Raw genomic sequence first — 22,788 nt, 5'->3', positions numbered from 1 at the left:
TTGAGCAATATTATACCAAACTATTTACCTCAGTGGACACATCACACATGAAGAAATGTAAAAAATGAGAAACAGAAGAACTAAAGAGGTTGAAGAATGACAGAGGAAGAGGTAGAGCGTTGTCTAGTCTCTGTTAGTGTCATTTTTACAGGAAGCTGTCATCCTGGCCCCATCCTGTAAAAAAGCAGATGGACAGAGATTCCTAAAAAGGTCCAACTTTACCCACATGCCATCCTTCCCATCCTTGTGCTCCCAGAATACAAAGCAGTTTAGACAGTGGGACCCCACCACAGTTAGGCTGCAACAAAGGAGTTGTGCGGAGTACCCAGCGGGCCTTGTGCTTTCTGGCTGGCAGCTTTACATATAAAACAGGCAGGCCTATCTGTCTTCACGCAGGCTACGGCCACAAAGTCAGAATCCCCAACTTGGAGTACTCTGAGGATCCTCGCTCCAGAGTTCTGCACAGGGAGAGATTAGCAACAAACACTAAACAAGACTCTTCTGTTCATGTCCCAATCCCAATCCCAACACTCACGGACTTTAATGCACATTCCCACACAGTCCAGGAGGGTTTGAGTGTTTGAGGGCTCTGTCGCAAACATTTTGAGCCCTTTAAGTCTGCATTCACGCAGACCTTGCCTGAGGGAATTACCCACAATTCATAGCAATGTGAAGTTAAACCCAGGGTGACTGACCAGTGGAAGCATGGTGACATAGATAGAAAAAGGTAAACAAAGAGGACGGGACATTTGAACATTTGAACATTTTTAAATATTACATTTACACAGAAACATTCAGGATTTAAGATGGAACATGAATACAGGTAAAGGCACAGATGTATTCATCAAATAATTCATGTATTCATTAAAGCTGTTTTGACTAAACCAAGTTATTACATTATTAGACAATTACCTCTTGTCTCGTGAGGAAAAAGACTGAAAGAAGTTCAAATCAGGGAGTAAAAAGTATTTAGAAAATACCGCCAATTGGACATAACATTTTATGACATTGTTATGTTAACGTGATTTAGAGTTTTATTCAAGCTATTGGTGCTGACAACTCTTACACTGTGTCTTTACTTTCGCTCTCATAATTGGCAACAATAAGTGCAAATCTTATTGATTATTTATTTGGCAAACAATAATCCTGAGGAGACCAACAGTGACTGTGACACATGCAAACACTGCCATCTACAGCATGTTATGTGAGGTTACACTTTCTAACATGTGAAGCCAATTCAAATATACATATTTGAGGCACGGTGACAGCAAAAGAGATTACACTTTTAACCTTGACTGGTTGATAAACAAACCAAATGTTGATTTTTAATTATTTAATTTTTTTATTATTAAACACTTCAGTTGTGCCTGAAAATGTAAGACACACCTTTCTGGTCAAAAAGTTACAGACTTGACTTTGGGTTCACAGACCTTTGACAATAAGCTTCCACGCAATAATTAAAACAATACTGTATGACTAAATTAATATATATATATTGGACACAAACATTATTGATTAGACAACTGACGCAAACTTGCTTTTTATTGCAATTTTTAACGAAATGTATTGTAATTTGTTAGAAAATCTTGATCTACAGTTGAAAATTCTGGTAAATTACAAACCTTAAAAACACAATACACGCACTGTGTCCAATATTTGACTACATGTGTGCAATGTACATTTTGTGTCTTGTAATACAGAATGTTGTACATTGCAGCACACATTAACAGCTATGTGGACCTCTAGTGGGTGTATCTAAAAATGACATGCTCAATGCATTTATTTGAGTCTCACAATCAGTCCTAATCCTCCTCAGTCTGTACCACAGTCCGGTCGCTGTCAGGGTTGATCCTGAAATGGGATGAAGGTCAACAATTTACTTACTTGACCTATACCACTGACAATACAAATGTATTGGGTTTTTAATGATATATAAATGTATTGTTATCATTAAACCACATTTCAACTTGTCCTCTGAAACCCAACCCAAGCTAAGTCAAAATGCCTCCACAAAAATCTGTTTTTTAAAAGCCAGGGTCCCAAAAGAACAAGAACATTATAAAAGCAGAAAGGCAATAGTCAATTTCTGAAAAGGTGAAAGTAGGTAGGTGGCCCCATGACCTAAATTCCACAGGGAACAAAAGTATTTATCACATCACTTTTCATTTTGTACAGTCCACAAGATTCCATCCGGCCCTTCATTGAGCCCCCTGTGCACAATCTATCAAACGCTAATTACTTGATCTCCATGACCTAAAAGCACAAAACAACTAGAAAATGCATTTCCTGCTGAAAATGCGTTGGAATGCTTAACATCTGAAAGCTTGAAGCTGAAAAATAAAAACTAAATTGCTGAAAAAGGTTTGAAAATAGCTGAAAATGTCTGAAAATACCTGAAATATGAAATGAATAAGTGAAAATGTCTGGAAATAGCTGAAATATGAAATGAATAACTGAAAATATCTGGAACTAGCTGAAATATGAAATAAATAAGTGAAAATGTCTGGAAATAGCTGAAATATGAAATTAATAACTGAAAATGTCTGGAAATAGCTGAAATATTAAATGAACAACTGAAAATGTCTCGAAATAGCTGAACATGTCTGAAATTAGCTGAAATTGTTTTTTAAAAAGCTGAACATATCTGAAAATAGCTGAAATAGGCTGAACATAGCTTAAACATCTGAACATATCAAAAAGGGAAACTTCTTGCTAAAAATGTTGAAGCACAAACATATTGGGTGGAAATGTAGAACTGGAAAAGATAAGCAAAACTTTATCTTCTAAATATTCAAAGATATGAATCACAAACATATAGAAAATATAACATACAGATAACAGTAAAAAAAAATTGGCACTGCCGGGGATTACATTTTTTGTTTTTTCCACTGCCGGGGCTTGAACGCAGGACTTCGTGTTCACCAAACACGCGCTTCAACCCACTAAGCCACAGCACCTGCATGAAGTTTCCTTTTCACACTGCATCAAGTTCTCTTCTCTAAGTACAAAACCATAAAATTCAAATACACGATCCAATTCTTGAGGCACTGACGGGAGTTGAACAGCACCACTGTGAAACGCTTATTCTCAAATTATTTTCAATTTTTTTCTTTTTCACATTTTTTTTGTGTCACTGCCGGGGCTTACATATATTTTTTTTAAAGTTATATTTTTGTCACTGCCGGGGCTGTTTTTTTTTTTAATTTCAAGTATTTTTTTTTCCACTGCCGGGGCTTGAACGCAGGACTTCGCCTTCACACGTGCTTCAACCCACTAAGCCACAGCGCCTGCATGAAGTTTCCTTTTCCAGGCATGAGTCGACGCCAAGAACATGTGTGCCAAGTTTGGGGTCGATCGGACGTTTCCCTGAGGAGTTACAGCGTTTCAAAGTTTCGATAATCGAATTTACCAAAAAAATATCTGACCTGGTGAGTCGACGCCAAGAACATGTGTGCCAAGTTTGGGGTCGATCGGACGTTTCCCTGAGGAGTTACAGCGTTTCAAAGTTTCGAAAATCTAATTTACCAAAAAATATCTGACCTGGTGAGTCGACGCCAAGAACATGTGTGCCAAGTTTGGGGTCGATCGGACGTTTCCCTGAGGAGTTACAGCGTTTCAAAGTTTCGAAAATCGAATTTACCAAAAAAATATCTGACCTGGTGAGTCGACGCCAAGAACATGTGTGCCAAGTTTGGGGTCGATCTGACGTTTCCCTGAGGAGTTACAGCGTTTAAAAGTTTCGAAAATCGAATTTACAAAAAAATATCTGACCTGGTGAGTCGACGCCAAGAACATGTGTGCCAAGTTTGGGGTCGATCTGACGTTTCCCTGAGGAGTTACAGCGTTTCAAAGTTTCGAAAATCTAATTTACCAAAAAAATATGTGACTTGGTGAGTCGACGCCAAGAACATGTGTGCCAAGTTTGGGGTCGATCGGACGTTTCCCTGAGGAGTTACAGCGCTGCCGGGGCTTGAACGCAGGACTTCGCGTTCACCAAACACACGCTTCAACCCACTGAGCCACAGCACATGCATGAAGTTTCCTTTTCACACTGCATCAAGTTCTCTTCTCTACCAAAAGTACAAAACCATAAAATTCAAATACACGATCCGATTCTTGAGGCACTGGCGGGAGTTGAACGGCACCACTGTGAAACGCTTATTCTCAAAATATTTTCTTTTTCAATACTTTTTTTTGTCACTGCCGGGGCTTACATTTTTTTTTTTTTCACGTTTTTTTCCCCCTCAGCCGTGGATTGAACGCAGGACTTCGCGTTCACCAAACATTAAAAAATTAATCATTTGAACATTTGAAAAGATAAAAAATATTTGAAAATATACAGTAATAGCTGAAGGCTATCTGAACATAAGAAAAATTAAATAGCTGGATTTGCTGAAAGTATGAAGATCTTAGAAGCTTTTAAATTTGAAGACTTTCTCCATTGTGATCCCATTCAAAATAATAACCATAAAATATTTATAATATCAACAGCTGAATAGTTAGAAATATGAAAAGTCATTCCCCTCTATTCCTGAAGAAGCTGCATTTTTTTATATTTTAATAGTTTAAATAGCTGAATATATGAAGGACTAGAAGAGGGACACAAAAGGTACGGAAGAAATAGAAGAATAAAAGCAAGAACAATAGTTGGACTGCTGAAGCATTCCAACTAATTATGTTGCTCCTTGTTCCAAAAAACAACAACACGTCTAAAGATCTGAACACACCGTCACTAATGGCAGGGAAAGCGGACTTTATTGAAAATAATTCCTTGATGTTGGTTCATGATCAGGCATTACATAGGTGACAGGTTGGGGTTAGGTTTGTTATTCTATCGTTATTGGTAGGCCTAAATGTGAGTTATGGGATTTAACTTTAAAGAAACAACCAACAAACATGTCCCTGTGGTTCAATGATGGGTGTTGGGGTCACAAACTGGTCCCACGCTAGTTTGAAAGCATTGCCTTGTTCTCACAATCATTGCACTTGTTACAGGACTTGAGTGATTTGATTATTCTCAGCAGCTGAGAGGACACAACTTTAGGGTTAACTTACCTGTAGACGTCCTTTTTGCCACCTTCACACACTTCTTGTGTCCCCTGTCGACTGGAAACTGATGCAAACCCCAAATCCAAGGGCAGCAAACACACATTCAGAAACAACATGGAAATAACGAATAACTGTAAAGTAAATATACTTCTCGATACACCGCACTTATCTGATTCTGGTTGTTCATGATATTACTAAAACATGTGTATACTTCGTAACACTGGTTACCAGTATCCCGGCCAGTTGTAGCTGCGCATGTCGCTGCGTAACAAACACATGACTTCACAAAATGACAATTCACTGGGACAACATGGGGATTCAGATTCCACTTGTGAGTTTGGTATTCAGTCCGATTATTGAATTGCAGCTATAATAGTATTTGAGGATGAACATGTCATAAGCTTATTGTTCGAGGTAGCATAACTGCAAAAGAAAACATTGTTTTGTTTTTGCCAACTCTCTGACTACAGGGCAAATCCTGTATGAGTAATGTAACTGTTTAAATCAACAATGTGCAAATAAAATACCTTTAAAACTGTTGACGACCATAAATATAGATTACATGACAGCATTATGATGAGGGGTGACAGTGTGGCATTGGTTATGAGATTACATTTCGTATGGCTATTGCCGATGAAGTATGCATGAAAGAGTTTGATTGGACTGTTGTCGGCAGGTAAACTGTCCTGACGTGTTCGGTCAGAGAGAATGTGAGGGACGAGCAGATGGCACTCAGGAGGGGAGACAGAGCTGGCATAAGACCTGGACACTGGGTTGGAGAGCTGTGGGTTACAATTAACAATATGATTAACATTCTGGGAAATAGGCCTACATTGTGCGATTGAGATAGATTTTGTATCAGTTTCATCACCAAGTGTGACCAAAAGGGTGATCCTGTATGCAGTAGAATTTCACATTTACACGCGGCACACCTTTCCTCTGAATACCATTTATTGTTCAATCTACATCGGTTGGTCCTTGGACAAACTGCCTCCGCTCATTCCATAGTTTGTAGGATACATTTATGACCAAAGAACACATTTCACACTGCTACATATTGACAGAATTGCCGTATCGAATGTTAAGATATCTATTTACTGTCATGCTGAGTGTTTTTTTTAAATCTGTAGTAATAACTTACTGATGCTGTTACTGCTGCTAGTGTGACTTCTGGCATAATGGCATCTATACGTTTTGGTTGGTGGACGGCATTCCATAGTATCGTCCTTCTATGGTAGGAATTTTTTCTGTAATTTACAGTGAGATGAAACTGGACCTTGCATTGTCTGGCCCAGCTTAAAACAAATGGACAGACAGTGGAACATGTTCATACTTTGTAGAAAAAATCATATGCATTGAAACTTTCACCAATCCTCATAGCACAATGTCTTACTTGGACCTATTTTTATTAGTTGTGCAATATTTGAAGATAGTAAACAGCTATCGATCGTATAGAGATCTTAATGTATCTACAGCTTTGTATATCCTTTTGGTTATGACGATTAGCATTGTCATCCTGTACCTAATAGTATTTCATGATTACATTGTATATTAAAAAAAGACATCCGCAGAGTGACACTTCTGTACATGTATGTGTTTTTGTTTTGTACATAGCTGTAACGAATAGCTTTCATTTTCACATTGTCTCCCTCAGTATCCCCCTCACCATATTTCATGGCAACTCCTTTGCAGCTTCACTTTGGCATTCAAACCCAGTGGTGTGGATGGAGGACCCGTGGCCGCCCTTGTCCAAATGTTTGACTCCCAAAGAGTCAAGTCATCGCAAGACCCGCTTTCCTGCCATGCCCCCAGATGGGCAGTCTTGAGCAGCATAGTTCCTTTTAATTATAGTCTTTGATAGTTGTTGGCGCTTTCACAGCTAACCAATGTTGTGCTAGTTTGTAGGACTCCCCTTTATCTGGCCTGTGGTCTGCAAAAATCATTTTCACAGTTAAGTCCCAAGCAGCAGTCTTTGTTCAGGGGTGGGGTGAGAGACTCCAGAGGCTCCGAAGGGCCAGTGTTACTGGTCCATTCCCTCCAGCCAGATGCTAGACCAGTGGTTCCCGATATTTCTCTTCGCTTTCACTCAAAAGCTTTTCAAGCTCCTTCTACTTTGTGCCATATTTGATTATTTTAAGCTGCAATCCATGCAAGACTCTCTGTAATCCTTATTATTAGGAAACACTGTGCTAGTCCAGATAGACCAGCCTTTTATGGCATGCAGCGAATACGGCTATTTCAGCTATAAAACTGACTGTTTGAAGTATATAATTCTTGCAGCGGTATCAGACAGAGTACACTGTAATGAAAGCTGGAAATACAATGTGTGTGATGGAAGCTTGTAATATGACACTTGGGAGCCATGTAATACATAGGTACAATGTGCATCTGATGTTAGCTGTATTAGCTACAGTTGCTAGCCTTTATGGTTTTAATGGCTGACTGGGGTAAAGGCCTGTATATGCTCTTGCCCCTCAGGGCCCCGGGACTGTCCTTGACCTTTGACATCAGGATCATGAACCATCTCTCAGGGAGAGGCTGGAACATCCAAAGGCCTTATTCAAAATCTGGATGCCAAGATGCAGGTCAAAGAGAAAAGAAGAAAAAGTATCCAACCACGGTCTGCATTTACTTAAACTAGTTGAGATGTACAAGGTTTTCATATGAACAGGCAAAGTTGTCATTTTGTTGAACAAATATTCTGTGGAGGATACTTTTTCACTCTTTGTATTCACTTGCACTCCCCTCTGCGTCACTTCTCAGCTTTCCTTCTCCCTCTCTCCTGTCGTTCTCCAGCTTTTTCCTTTACAGGCTGTTCTTGTCTGGCAACTCGGCTTCTGGACTACGGGGAAAGTAGACGGTGGCTTTGTGCTCCTCATAGCGGTCGATGTGCTTGAGGTGTACCACCATGTGCAGGGCATAGGCTAAGACCAGGAGCAGGATCAGAGATGTCACCAAGCCCATCAGGATGGCGGGTGTCAGGAAAGTGGCACAGTCACTGGCCGACGCAAATTTGTCTGACTGCACATTGAAGGCCTGGATCTAGAAGAGCAAAGAGAGAAGGCCGAAAGATCAGATTACGCTAAAGAGGACAACTGGTTGGTTGTTACTTGGCTGACCAGGCACAGAGACACTGGGCAGATGGACAGGTTGAGACAGCCTAGCAGATGGCTAAACAGACAGGGTGCAGACAGATTGACAAACTGCCAAACAGACGGTAAACAGAGTGACCACGGACTGACAGCCAAACGCGGAATACAAGGAAATGGCTGGCAAACATACATTTACATGCTCACAAGTTTAAATAAATAAATAGGAGGGAAAGACTATGATACAACAGTTAATGTGCAGACATAACCAGTACAGCAAAGATTGTGCGACAGTGTACCTGGAAATCAGTGAAAGTGATGTGCCAGTTAGCGGATGTGTCAGTGTGGGAGCTGGGCACGAGCAGGGTGTCGTATTTGTGCAGGCTGCTGACGTGCTGGCAATGGTAGGATGAAGTGGCCGGAGCGTAGACCTCGCTGGCGTTAAACGTGGCCTCCTGGGTCCAGTTGTAGTGGATGTGAACACTGTCTAGTGTGAACCAGTTTTGACCAGCTGCTTCATAAAAAGTGTTTGACATTTGAAGCCTGGCAGAGGAAACAATGTAGTTAGTCGCATGTACAGTCCAAACGTATGCACTTACACATTTGGCTCAGTGTGATAAATTAGTTTAAACTAATATGTTGGTCAGTGAAAATATTTGAACTAAGCGTGAGCATTTTACCTGATGACTAGCCCTCGCAAGTCCTCCAGATCACCAAACCTTAATGAAAGCCTGTGGTAAAACAAAGCCAAACATTATAAAACATCTGATTTTGTATAGCAACTCAGATAAAATGACAACTAACACAATGAATATTAAACATAATCCTGTCTTCTAAATTCAGTATACTTTCACACATTTCCTAAGATAATTTAATGTCTAATAGTAAGTCAGTAATTGTCCTTTTCACATTTATGGCAATAAAGTATATCAAATTAAAGTTGCATCAAAGCTATGCTGATGCCTTACTGTAGATAAGGGAGCATTTCCATTCTGTCTTGTAAATAGGGCAACGATTCACTAAAAACAAACACATGTTTTACTTCTGACCCTGTCTGTCCACAGACTTGTCTTACGTAGCTTTCTCCTTTGTGCAGATGGAGCCTTTAGTGTCCACAGGTGTGTTGGTGTTGAAGACCTTCTCAGTCAGGTCAATAAAGGTATGGTTCCTGTAGCGGATTGCCAAGCGCTTTGCCTTGAACAGAATGCAGGTCTTCCCATTGTAAGACACACTCAGTGGGCCATAAGGCCCCATCAGAGACTGGAGCAGCTTCCTCTTACTGTGAGACATCCCTGGCTGATGCCAGTTAAAAGGCTGCAAACATTGAGAAAATGTTGTAATCAAGCACAGGAGAAACAAAGAAACTCTAGAAAAACTGACAAGCAGCAGAACGGGCAACAGCAGTTTTGCATTCGTTGTCCTCTCCAGAGCGATTAGATTTGTATTCTGAGACATACTCATAAATTAGTCCCAGTTCAGGGGCTGGACGTGACCCACAAAATGTGCATGCCCTAAAGTGTTTGCTGATCCTGCTCACCTTTGAATAATTATCTAGCATCAAGAAAACCCCAACAAATCTAGCTGTTGAAAAAATCATTTTAAAAAAATGGACCATCAAATTTGTGAAACCAGTCGTAAATTGACACAAATGGCAAACTCATAGGAATTCAGCCTCGACATGCAGATGTTCGAGGATCCAGCCACTGAACTAGAACAAAGCAATTGAGTCCATACATTCAAGTTATCCTATTCCTCAATATATGTCGCCATTTCAGTCAAACTGTTCTTCTTTGACAACAACGCAATCTGTATGTATCACTACCGAGCAGCTTTTGATGTGTTCTATATAACTGATCCAAATCAAGCTTGCTGGTATCTGTACGTCCCTTTTATGGAGGAGGCCCAATTTAAAAATAGAGCAATTTACACTTGTCATTTTTACCTTAACATGTTCAGTGTTCCAACCACCACTGAATCTAAAATGAGAATGGAGCCGTGTTGTCTTCTCTATTGAAAAAAGGAGCTTTCTGAATTTGCATATAGCAGTGTAGTAGCTGTGAATCGCCATTTCTGTACTGTGCCAATAGAAACAGCACCCTCTAGCTTTCTAATCTCTTTGCTCAAAGGCCACGTCTCATTGGAGGGCATTTGGGCTAATCCAGCACTGTTTTACAAGATATGCAGTGGAAGTCACAGTGGCTGTTTGTTTGTTTGTTTATTCTAAAGTATTTGGATAAACATTGGAAATGTGAGAGATGGAACAAAACATTTGCAAAGCTGAATACTGAATATGTTAGTTTAGGAGAGGTTATTGCAAGGAGTTTCTTAATGCATATGGGGCCTGAATGCATCAGCGGATACAGCATATAGTTTCAATGCATTTTCAGTTGAGTTGTCTTATGTACGTGGGTGGCTGTATGTGGGATATGTAACCTCTGGTGAATGTAAGACCAACACCATTCCCACATCCAAGGTCAAACAGTGTGGCTGAGTGAGTTTATGCTCTGTTTTGTTTGTGTGCATCCCAGTGTGTGTCTGTGTGTGCGTTTGTATGTGTAGTAAAAGATAGAGGGGCTGATGGTGGAGATACTGAGGGGAGAAAAGAGAGTGTGTGTACCTGCAGTATTCTCCTGAGTGGGTTTTCATCTTCAGGCGTCAAAATAACCTCTTCACTTTCTAAGCCATACCCACCATCTTGACCTGAAAACACGTACACACATTACTGCACCATGAAAGATTGTATCAGTACACACATTAAGCTGATTGCAATGCTGCAATGCAGATTGCAACATAATCATAAAAGTTCAGCCGATTTCACACATGCCGCAGACCCATTCAAATAAGCACAGAGACATCCTGCGTACTGCTCGGTGCTCAGGCTCCTATCTATTTCCAGCAGCTTTGCGTCATCACAGTGACTCATCAGCAGTATATTTCAGTTACGGTAGTATTGTTCAGTGTTTACAAATACTGTTCCAGAAACATATAATTTGCAATCACGTATTTTAAAGGAATGTTTCCATCCTTTTTTCTCCCTGCTTTTTGTCAAAGAGCCTTAATATAACACATCTGATTTGACGTTCGTGGATCACACACAAGCCACACATCAAACTCATTTGGAGCTAAGCTGTCTCAGCATTAAGAATGACATGCGTTTGTCTCTCTATCCAACACATCAGCATCAAAATGAACATGAAAGGCCTGATCTAATTAGGCCTTGTGTCAGACCAGATGTGTTACTTACGTGATGTGACTCTCGTTGCTCGTTTGGGGTTCTCTTTGCTGTGAAAAAAGACAGAAGACACAATGAGGTCTGGGAATCACGAGATGCAGGAAAATGTTGAGAGTTTTTCTTTTTTTGATAATGCTTCATAATATAAAAGTTGCTTATTGAGCTTTTTCTTTAGAGAAAAGTGTATTGTGTACTGATGCAGCTGCAGTAAACACAGGGACACAAAAACACCTATATGAATATAATATGTTGAACAAAGGATATTGTATTATATATATATTTCATATTTTGTGTATGGCATGCCATTTATAACATATAGTTTTCCACTATACATGCCATATATAAACAAGTTAAGGTTACTGTTGTATTATATATGTATGAAAGTGACCATAATGAAAATATAACTACACACATTTTTTATTTGATTAACTAACTTATTAAATTACCCATTTTGCAACATATGCTATGATACACATAATATTCTTGACATAGGACTGCACGATACACAGCTGTAGAGTGCTAAGTATAAACTTACAGGACTTTGCCTGCATCATTTCATATCTGTCCACAGGTCTGCTTGGTGTCTATGATGCAGGAATGCAGTCTCAGTGTGCTGGGTTGCTTGTACGAAATGACCGATCTTTAATGTGCAAATGACCTACGTAGTGCACAAGTAAAAGAGGACCGGTCATTTCCTTTTCCTTCACATGTTTGACCTAGCTCTGTACCTCTCGGTGTAACTAAACCCTGTGTAGCCACAGACCTCTTGAAGTTAATCCTGATCCTTTCAACTGTCGAATCAAAGACGTCATACACCAGCAATGGGCTTACTAGGCGGCGCTGACATGTATACAGGATTTGTAAAAGGTAAACTCCAAAACCTGGTGGGAGTGGGCATGAGAACAAACATGTGTCTTCTGTCGTGTCACCAGGCATTCCTTCAGTCTGTTTGTTCTTTAGCTCTGGTCATTAGTTTCAGATCATTTTTATGAATTGCAGCACAACAAAGGCCAAGTCTGCAAAGACCTTCATCTTCATCTTCGTTATCTTTTGTTGAATAGTAACCCTGTGATCTTGTAGGGAGGGCTTTTATAGTAGATACATAAGATAGACTGAGGATGACCTGAATATTTATCAAACACACAAAAGCTAGTCAATAGCTGTGACTGCTGTTATCGAGCACTGTTCACACGTTGTTTCTCTGAACCAGACAGCGGCACTGCTGCCCCATATATTGTACTCTAGTTAAGTGATCTATGTACTCCAACCTATATTTGGTCACAAAAAGGGTTAATGAACAAAAATCTGTATTTGTTCTACATTATTTCCTAACTCCACAGGCCATGACACCATGTGACATGTAGTCATATTTAATCTTAATTTGTGACATTATCAGGCTGTGTTGTTGGTAACGGCAAAGATAATTACCTTCTCATTAAGATGTTGTTGTTCTCATATTTTTCTTTCCATAATGTGAATGGGTATGTGGCTATGTATCTTACAACATACGAGCAAATCTCAAACTGTAGGACTGGATTCAAGGAACTGATGGATCTTTTTCTATGATATTTTCACTGATTGGCTCAGGGGCTGAATTATAGACTCAGTCATGCATGGATGCAAGGCACAATATCTTTGACGTAGCTGTCTACTTATTCAGATTGAAGAGATTATGCAGCTGTCTATTTCATTCTCACATTCAAGCACAATAACGTATTGGTCTCGGACAGGGCGGTGTAATTAAAGAGCAATACAAGGTGAGCCGTCTTTATAGGAGCAGTTATTTACGCGGCTGGTAAAGTTTCCACCTGGACAACATTGTGTGGTTTATTGCCAGATGGAATTGGATTAGTGGTAAGCACAGGCCGAGTCCAATGGAGCCCAAATATAGAGAGACACAGGTCTTGAACAAGATGAAGAGATAAAGGCATGATGGCACAGACTGTTAGATGCCAGACAGTTCGATTGCTAATTAAAACAGCTGCACTGACTTCCACAATTGTGACTTACGGTTTAGTCCAGTCAATATTAACTTTGACCGTTTGATCATTGTATTCAAGCTCATTTCAAATGCAGCAGTTTTATTTAATTTTCTTCAAGTTGTGTAACTTGTATCCCCTCGCCATATGTACTTTCAAAGCAGAGGGTGTTATCATGGTATGCAATGTGTAGATGCAGAATGCTCTTTCATGTTTGGGATTGAATTTTACTTTTTTTCAGGTCACCTATCACACAGCTGTAATGTAACAATGTGGCTCTTTCTTAATAAATCAAACTGAATTGAATTGAGCTTCAGTCCAATTGAACCAATAACGAGGGCTGTAGGTCTATAGAAAATATGGACATACTGTATAAAATGAGTGATCAGCAGGAAGTTACGAAGCTGTCATTTCCTGTATACCAGCTCTGTCTACCTGGAGACTCCCTGGGATATGTGTGTTCTTGTGTATGTGTGTTTTTTTCTGTGTAAGCACACTCTGCATCTACTATTTCATGGGTAACAATATGACAATTTACTTGTATGATGAATCTAAATATTTACATTTTCCCAGGTGAATGCTGGGTAAACATGTTTGTTTATGAAAGAGCTGCCAAAAGCACCTTTGGCAGCTGGTAGTTGTGACTGAAAACTCAGTGGCATGGTAGGTACTTGGATGTTGCTCACCTATCACCTGCACTTATATGTAAACACCTTAAGATAAAGATTGAAAAATCCCCTCAGACATCTACATTTCATATCAAATGTATATATGTATACATGTATGTAAACACTGCATAGTTAAAGATGGGGATTAACAACGGTTTGTGTCATTGTAAACAAGCTGCATATGCCCCCCCCCCCTCCCTCCCTCACTCCAGCCCATCCCAAACACAAGTGAAAAAAGCACTCCTTCCTCTGCACCTCGGCCCCAGCTGGCTGGAAGGAGCCAGAGGAGTCTGTGCAAGCGTGAGTGCTAACTAAAGCCCAGCCGTTTGTTCCTGTGCCAGTTTTGCGAGGTCAGCAACCCAGGACTGCTGCGGCCCCGTCATTGGCTCAGCCTGTCACACGGTGCCTGGGTGCTGAAGAGGCCCTTTATATAATCAAAGCCATGCCAGAGCCACTCCTTGGCTTACCTCACTCCCTCTGCATGTATCCCTAAATATGTGTGCACAAACATGCACATACATTGAACAAATGTCCAAATTAACTGTAACAGATTGAACACACGATGATGCTCATTGGTCTTTTACGATATATATTACGGTAATATTAACGGCAAGACGAATCATTTACGCGACTGACGGTGCCTCGGTCAATACGGTACTGGACCTCCTTATTCAAACCCGTAGATGGATCCCTCATCTGTGCCCCTGCTGTGTGTGGCTTAACAGAGAGAAGGTGTGGTGCCTGCTCCATGAACTTGTAAACAAATCCTCTTCTCCTCTGCTCCCATAGGGTGCTGAGCCACTGAGACTCTGTAAACCAGGATCAGCCCGGCCAAGCCTCTACATCTTACAACAGGGGTGCAGTGCTGGGGAGTAATAGCTAGTTTTGTTGAGTACAGTAATCATCTATGTTCTGTGTTGCTAATTTAACTTGTTAGAAACTTTAATATCGATATTTAATATTAGCACAAAGGGTCATTTTAAGCAATAAATGTTGACCTTTAGCCATTAGATGTGGGCTTCTAAGGCCTAGAATCATTGCGTACATCAATAGTGTATCAGACTTCACTGACGTGTGTTTGTGCTCATATTTCCTTATATTATGCCGACATGAAATTTCAAACCAAACTATGATAGTATTTCACAATGTAGCCTACAGGGTGAACTACTTTTGCAAAATTATTTTAATCTCAGAGATTTAGCTGGTATCCGTCAAATACCTTCTAATTTAATTTATAGAAAAGTACTCCATGTTTGGGGTTAGCGATTGTGTCCCTGATATGGCAAGAAATCGTGTCTTAATCCTCTATGGTGCAGGTTCTGGCCTATTAATAGATTTATTAGTGCAGATTAAGCTTGAGGAGTTTACTCAAACGCCGCCCACAGCCGTGGTGCCACTTTACGGTAGCGTCGATTGCAGCTTCAAATCTGACTCCAGGTCAAGTGCTAAAGTTATGATAATCTTCCTACGCCTCTGAGATCAAATACCTCAGTGCTGGTGGACACACTAACATCATGATTGCATTCAAACGGAGAGTCACAATCATATTTATACTTATGAATACTCGCTTTTGACTTGATCTTTTCTCACTAACTAATGTGTGAATATTGTAAAAATTTGCTGGGGTGTTTTATCCATTTAATCTTTTATTTAAGGGGAATCACAGATCCATCCATTAAACTCAATACTTTATTTAACCTCTAATCTGTGTCTATATTTGGTTCAGTCTATCAATGTTTTCCAGTTTTAAGATAAATTTAAGCACATGTTGACTATACACTGCGATGGATAAACCTTTAAACAAACAACTAACTAAAAACATATTCTTTAAACTTTATGTGTTAATATAAACTGCATATTAAGAATCAGGAGCAAATATGCATGAGTAGGTCTTGCATGAGTGTGTATCTTTAAGTATCTTTCATTTTCCAGAATTTCACAATAATTTTGTAGCTTGAGAATGAGTTAATATGGATAGATGTGTTCTAATTGTGCTGACCCCATTCAGTCTTTGTAAATGCATCAGGGGCCATTTTCATGAGATAGTTTGAATGCTATAATGTCATGTGAGTATGGTGTAGCAGGCTCCAGCTAATTGACTTGTTTTGTTTGAGAAATGTAATAAAATTTGACTTTTTTCATGCAATAGCAAGAATTCAAATGTGTGATCATCTTTTTTAATTTGTCTTACAATAGCATAATTTACAAACAACTTTAAACTACAGCTGCAAAATCTAATTTCAGTTTTCCTCTCGTTCATTCCAGCCGGATGAGTGAAGAAGTAATTTTAAAAAATGTGGACCCCTAATCTGTACCCATATTTGAATAATTTTCATCATGAATGTTTAATGCTTGGGTTATTTTAGTGTGATATTATAACCTTTTTATAAAAAATTTATTAACATTTGTCAAATTATTTATGAACTCTTGAACTGCAATTATCTTTGTTTTAAACAGGGAAAGGGAAAGGCATTATTATTTCCAAAATGTTCTTTTAACATACTTTCCGAGAGAAAGTCTATGTACGAGGATGAATGGGGTTGTTCAGGAAGATACAAACATACAGTGGGTCATGTCTGGCTAGTATTTTAAATGCATTTGTAATGTTCTTGGCTATCAATCAAAGTCCAGTTGCATATTTGTCACAGTGCTGCTCATGTCAGTTACCAAAACAAATGAAGCTTACTGAACATTTCCTCTTCACATCTGTCTGCAGCCCCATGTCTATGAGCACTCGAGGCCTCTAACTCCCTTTACCTTTCCTTCTGCACTTCCAACGTATGTATTGCACCCTACAAGGCCTCTGAAATGAAAAGCTGCTCTCATACAACAGTGTCTTGGCGTGTGTCAGAGCTGTGACCAGGTACCGCAACTGTTACGATGGAGAGTTACGTACAAAGTTTGTTCCGGGGAATAGGCTTGAAACCCCAGGAGAAATCAATGTAGCCTTTCTCCGTCAGAGAGACTGCAATGAGAAGTTAAGATAGGGATCTGTCAAGGTTTCACAAACACCAGATTGAGCTGGAACGAGAGCAATCCCAGGAGACAGTGTCTATTGAATTATAAATCCAAGTTATCTGTGCCCTACACTTGCAAACATGTGAACAGATAGTATTGGTTGTGCAATAAATGAAAGCATGGCAGTAATAATAGTAGTAATCATTCACTCTCCAAATGTATTACAATCCTGAAAGTGCCACAACAAGGCAAGTCATGAACAATGATTAAAGAGCACTCTGTCAGAAACTGCAACATATTATGGCTCTGAAGCATTAGCGCTATAGATGAGCAATGAGACATGGCATAGTTTCAAGAGCCGTACATGTTGTTTAGTACAGTATTATTGCGTTGATGTTTAAGTTGCTAGCAAAGGCCCCTGTCTGATTTCCATTCAGTCTCGTCCCTGTGACACTGTTGTGAGTGCCCCTAGGTTGAAGCTCTGAATATTTTATCAAGATTTGACCTGCAGGACTGCATGTGCATTATGCAGACATGGTCGGCTAGAATTCCCTTATTCTCTCTCTCTCTCTCTCTCTCTCTCTCTCTCTCTCTCTCTCTCTCTCTCAATGGCTGCATCAGTAAACAGACCCCAACAGACCATCCCTGATGCCTCCTCTCCTCCCTGTCCCATCGTTGTTTACCTTCTCTGTCCCCCTCTCTTCTCTCCTCTGTCCTTCCCTGTCTCCTGCAGGCCCAGGGCCCCAGCCTTATGTATCCCCCTTCTGCCAGACCAACACTACTGTACAGAGACAACAGCCCCATCCGTGATCGATGAGCAGCGTCTAATGCAGTGTCCAAAACTGAGACAAACAAAGACTCGCAGCTCAGCTCTGTTTCATACACCAATACTACCGGCATGCACTATGTGTGATACAACCAAGGTGGCATAGGGGAGAAGGAAAGGGAGGCGAAGGGGAGAAAGCAAGACCCTAACAGAACACATCAGCATCCCAGCATAACCGCATGCATCTCCCCATACCACCCCCCCTCCCCCACCCCCTCCCCCTGCATCCCTCCTCCATTCACAGACATAGAGAGGATGGATTTACCTTCTGTCAAGAATTTTAGGCACTTCTTCATAGATGAGTCCAGGCTGATACTCTTCCTCAGAGAAGGAGAGCCCAGGCCGGCTGAGAGCGGACAGCAAGGCGAGGGAGCTGAGGAGGAATGCGTGTGCAGCCATTGAGACAATGAAAGGAGACTGCCGCTGGTTGAGCTTCGCTTCATAATCTGCTCTCCTAGCAGTGCCTGGCTCCCAGCTCCTCTGACTGGCAGCCACTGCGGCCAATCAGCAGCGAGCAGCGGCGACTAGGTTGCGTCACATTCCTCTCACTGCACCCTCCCTCCTCCTCTCCTCTCCCTCCCACCCTTCTCCCTTCTCGGTCATCCTCCCTCTGCCTCTCACACTCTGCTCACCCCCCCCCCCCCCCACACACACACACACACACACACACACACACACACATCCATTCCTGTGCTTTCTATCTTCTCTTCTTGTGTTTCATGCACACATAGCCGCAGGCAAGCCCTATGTATAGACATCTTTCTATAGCACTTCTCATCATACCTATGCTACCTTCACATTAAAACATCCATACACATGTAGACACACTCATTCATCCATGCTGGCACATGAGCCAGCACACACACAAACACACCCAGTCACAGCAGCTGGCTCACACACACACACACACACAAACAAACTCACACGCTCACACACACTTTGTGGAAAATTACCTGGGAATGTCAAGGTCAGATTGTGCAGGATAGGAGGATGTTGACGTGACTTCTGGTGGTCAGGAAAATGACTGCATGACCTAGATCTCCAGAACACTTCCACAAAAGCAGAATTAATTCACTTGATCTATGTGTTGTTGTGGACGCTGAGAGGGCCCGCGACTCACTAAATTGTCCACTGAGGCTGCAAATATGGACGACAGGAGCAGCTGAGCAGCCGTGAGATGAGACGGGACTGAGGGTCAAACCCTGACGACCCTGATGGCCGATCCAGTTTTCTTCTCATTATTTAGCCCCCAATGCATTCAATGCCTCAGGATCTTGATTCATCATCTCACATCTTTAATTTCCATACCCGATGATACGATGATTTTTAGAGCAGAACATTGAGTGGTTTATATAACCAAAAGTTGTGACCTATAATCGTATTATATTTTCACAATCATGCTGATATTGATTCACACTACAAGAGTTGTTTTTCACTTTTATACACAATAGAAATATACATGACTTTTGAATATATTCATTTAATGATTATTCCAAGGATTATTCGAAATAATACTTTAGCTAATATTGAGTTAAATATTAAAACCCGAGATGCCATGTTATTAGTAAATTGGGTTTATTGACCTGTAATTCAGCCTGTTGTACTGGTGTGTTTCAGTGGATAATGTATTGTGAAATACACTAACCACACTCTCTTTTTTTTACTCATCTGTGTGTCTTTTGTTATGTAACTAATGTGCCACACATTTAGGAGCATCCATGTGTAATGGTTTGTAGGACTATATCATAGATGGTATTTAGTGTGTGTGTGTGTGTGTGTGTGCGCGTCCTCTATGAGGGTGTTGCTGAGTGTGTGAGAGGTCAGCTGTGTCTCCTAGGCCATACCGTAACAGGAGGTGACTAAAGGCTGTCTCAGCCTTCTGCATCTGCCTGACACAGTCACTTCAACAGGCCAGTGTGTCAGTCTACTGGAGGGAAAGTGCAAACCACACTGTCACCGCTGCCATCACACAGTGACTGCATCACACAACGTCCTGCAGAAAGATGTCCATGTTGTGACGACTTTAAAACAAGATATTACGCCACGATGTCTCATCATCACGTTCTGGACAACATACCATACCGGATACCCAGACAGTTAATCTCACAACCTTCATGTAGTTATAAAACATGTGTATTGTCTTGCATGCTATTTAATAACATGTGGTAACTGTGAATCAGCTCCACATGTAACAAGCACCAACAATATAGTTGTCTAGAGAAGAGCTTCAATATGCATGAAAGGGATACAGATTACATACCACACCATTCCTCTTATCAAGCAAAAGTGAGTTACACTTCCTGTGTTTAAAAAAAATAAGCATTTGGTTAGAGATTGTCAAATTGTGTTTTACGACATAAAATACATTAGCTAATACAACACCAATTTTGAAGTATTACGGGTCTTTAAAAAGACCATTTATTGGCTAAATGTGATAGAAGGGGTTATTGGGGACATTTAAAACCATCATGCCGATAGTCTGCCTTTAAAGCATTGTTGTTTGTATAAATAATACATTTTTGTCCAAGACGAAAAACCGTACTCTATATTTAGATTTAGTTGATACAATCACCTGTGTTATTTCAACTCTGAGTGAGGCTGTAATCTGTGTTGGCTTTGCTTTGGGATTGGTTGCAAGGTGCTCTTTTTGCCCACCCAGTTTGGGCTTTGCCCTGTCTCGGTGACTCATACAGCATTTTAGATTATAAAACAGATCGAACATACAGAGCTTGAGGTTACTGTCTATTTATAGCTATGATCTCAGATGCAATCCTTCTCTTCGTGCCCACATGGAGCACAGAGGCCTGTACTACACAGGGTGCTGTAACAGGTTGGTGCAATTTTAGCTCTACAGCATGTGTTGATGATATATGAGTGTCAGCTAACATGAGCATCTGATCTCTGCTGTTAAAGCTGTGGCAGCGTTAATCAAACACTAAAGAGATAAGATATATACTTTATTAATCCCCAAGGGGAAATTAGTTCTCTGCATTTAACCCATCCTTAGTTATTAAGGAGCAGTGGGCTGCAGTGATGCGCCCGGGAAGCAACTGGGGGTTCAGTGCCTTGCTCAAGGACACTTTGACTTGCAACTAATGGGGAGAGCTGGGATCGAACCGACAACCTTGGGGTTGCAGGACGACCCCCTTACCCCACTGAGCTACAGCCGCCCCCAAAAAAGCCTGTTCATTAAGAGTCCTTGGGTGTTGTGGGAGGGTAAGTGTGAGTATTTATATACATAGTACAGTGTGTATATAAGTGTGTGTAGCTCCACTTTTATGGCATTGCATGAATGTATTATTACGTGTTATTATAAAAGATGTGGAAAGAGGCACATTTTGATGATGTGTTTTTATTGGTTAATATTTATGAATTTGCTTTCTGTCACAACCCTGTTTATCATATAGTCCAATGCCTCTGTTGCCTTTTTTGATGACCTTGCTCTCTACACAAGCACACACATGCACACAAACTCACCATCTTTCAGATTCAAGACACGGTCAATAAATAAGGCAACCTAAGGTGATGACAGGTATCATTGCATGATGCAAATATCATGGTCCCCATTAGTACAGTAATAAGTGATGCATTAATTACGGCTCATTTATCATGAATACATGAACGTACCATTCTTCAAGTCAAGGGTGGTTTTCAGCAATTACGCTTCTCAAACGTGTGTTTAATGACAGCAAATTAACTCTTAAAATCAAATAAAAATGTAGCCATGAAGTCTCAATCCTGTTTACTGAAATTAGCATTCAACACAGTACATATTTCCAACACTTGATGTGAAAACATCCTTTATAAAAACTAGCCTATTTAATAAATATAAAACAATCTCCAGGTAAACACACAGTATGCTGATTAATCTGCTGAGAATACATAACATCCTTAAAAGCTTTTAGTATCACTGCTTCATGTCATACAAGCATTGTCCCAGGCAATATGATATAAGGTGGATATATTATCTATTAATATGCAATTAAACTACTATGTCGAACAAAGCTAAGAAATTGAGCCTTATTATCTTCCAATGGACTCTGTCAAGACAGCATTCTTGGTTTAAAACCAGTAGAATTTGATTATGAATAAACACAGATTCCTTCTATAAAACCATATCCATTCACAAACACTCCCTGTGTAGTTGGTTCTGTAAACCAGTAAAGTACATAGTTACAGTCTTTACACCTTTAAGCTGGCAGGATCAATCATGTGATACTACGCACGAGAGAAACCCTCCACACAGAGCAATGCAAAGATTTGATTGGCTGAAACCTGTGAATGGCCCACATTAATGATTAGCATTCATGTCACAACACTGCAGTTTCATTCAGTACTTGGTTCCTCTTGGTTGTCGCATTACCACCCTGTGCCACTAGAGGGCAGTCGGATATAACCCAGTCGTATGAATTCAGTCCTTGGGTAACGGTCTTATTTCATGAGGCACAATGTAAACATAAGAAACGTGAAGTATTTAACGTGGTATAAAGGTGACATAATGTGAACTCAACTCATTTCAATTCCTAAAACAGAGCATTGCGCTCTATCAATCACTTCATAAATGACTAAATTAAATACATTCAATTTAGCTGGTAATACATTACTTGTAAGTGTGATACAATTCAACTCTACACCAGAAATAAATGTGTAACAATATGTAAATAAGTACACAGTTCACTGTTTCCCTATTGATATAACAGCAAGAAGTCCATGTCCATGAACTAAGCTCTACCTTCACAAAAGGTAAACTCAAAATAATACATTCCAAATGGATGATATTGAAACAAAAACTGAATGTCTGTAAGATGTAAAGTAATGATAATTGATCTGCCAACATAAATTACCTACATGTATATCCAAATGTGTTAGCCCTCAGAATAAAATTATGACATTTTCTCTCCAATAAACATGTGTCCTTCTTCCTTGTCCCCTTTCCTTTAAGATATAAAAGTGACAGACAAGTAGAGGCAGACATTCATTTATAGCT

The 22,788-nt window shown here is 40.2% G+C and overlaps 1 protein-coding gene across 1 annotated transcript; it reads right to left on the bottom strand.

Annotated features, from left to right (window-relative positions):
• Positions 1-7,659: 7,659 nt before the first annotated feature.
• On the bottom strand, positions 7,660-18,211 carry atp6ap1lb (ATPase H+ transporting accessory protein 1 like b). The gene is made up of 7 exons (XM_056423268.1): positions 18,067-18,211; positions 11,383-11,420; positions 10,756-10,838; positions 9,214-9,452; positions 8,819-8,869; positions 8,438-8,681; positions 7,660-8,091 (listed from the first exon to the last, which is right to left on the bottom strand). The coding sequence occupies exons 1-7, from the start codon at positions 18,198-18,200 to the stop codon at positions 7,855-7,857; spliced, it is 1,026 nt and encodes a 341-aa protein (XP_056279243.1). The 5' UTR covers positions 18,201-18,211; the 3' UTR covers positions 7,660-7,854.
• Positions 18,212-22,788: the final 4,577 nt, after the last annotated feature.

Source organism: Pseudoliparis swirei, chromosome 9 (assembly GCF_029220125.1).
Source record: "Pseudoliparis swirei isolate HS2019 ecotype Mariana Trench chromosome 9, NWPU_hadal_v1, whole genome shotgun sequence".
Classification (NCBI taxonomy): domain Eukaryota; kingdom Metazoa; phylum Chordata; class Actinopteri; order Perciformes; family Liparidae; genus Pseudoliparis; species Pseudoliparis swirei.
Note: the sequence above shows the minus strand (reverse complement) of the source record. Positions and strands in the feature narration are given on the sequence as shown.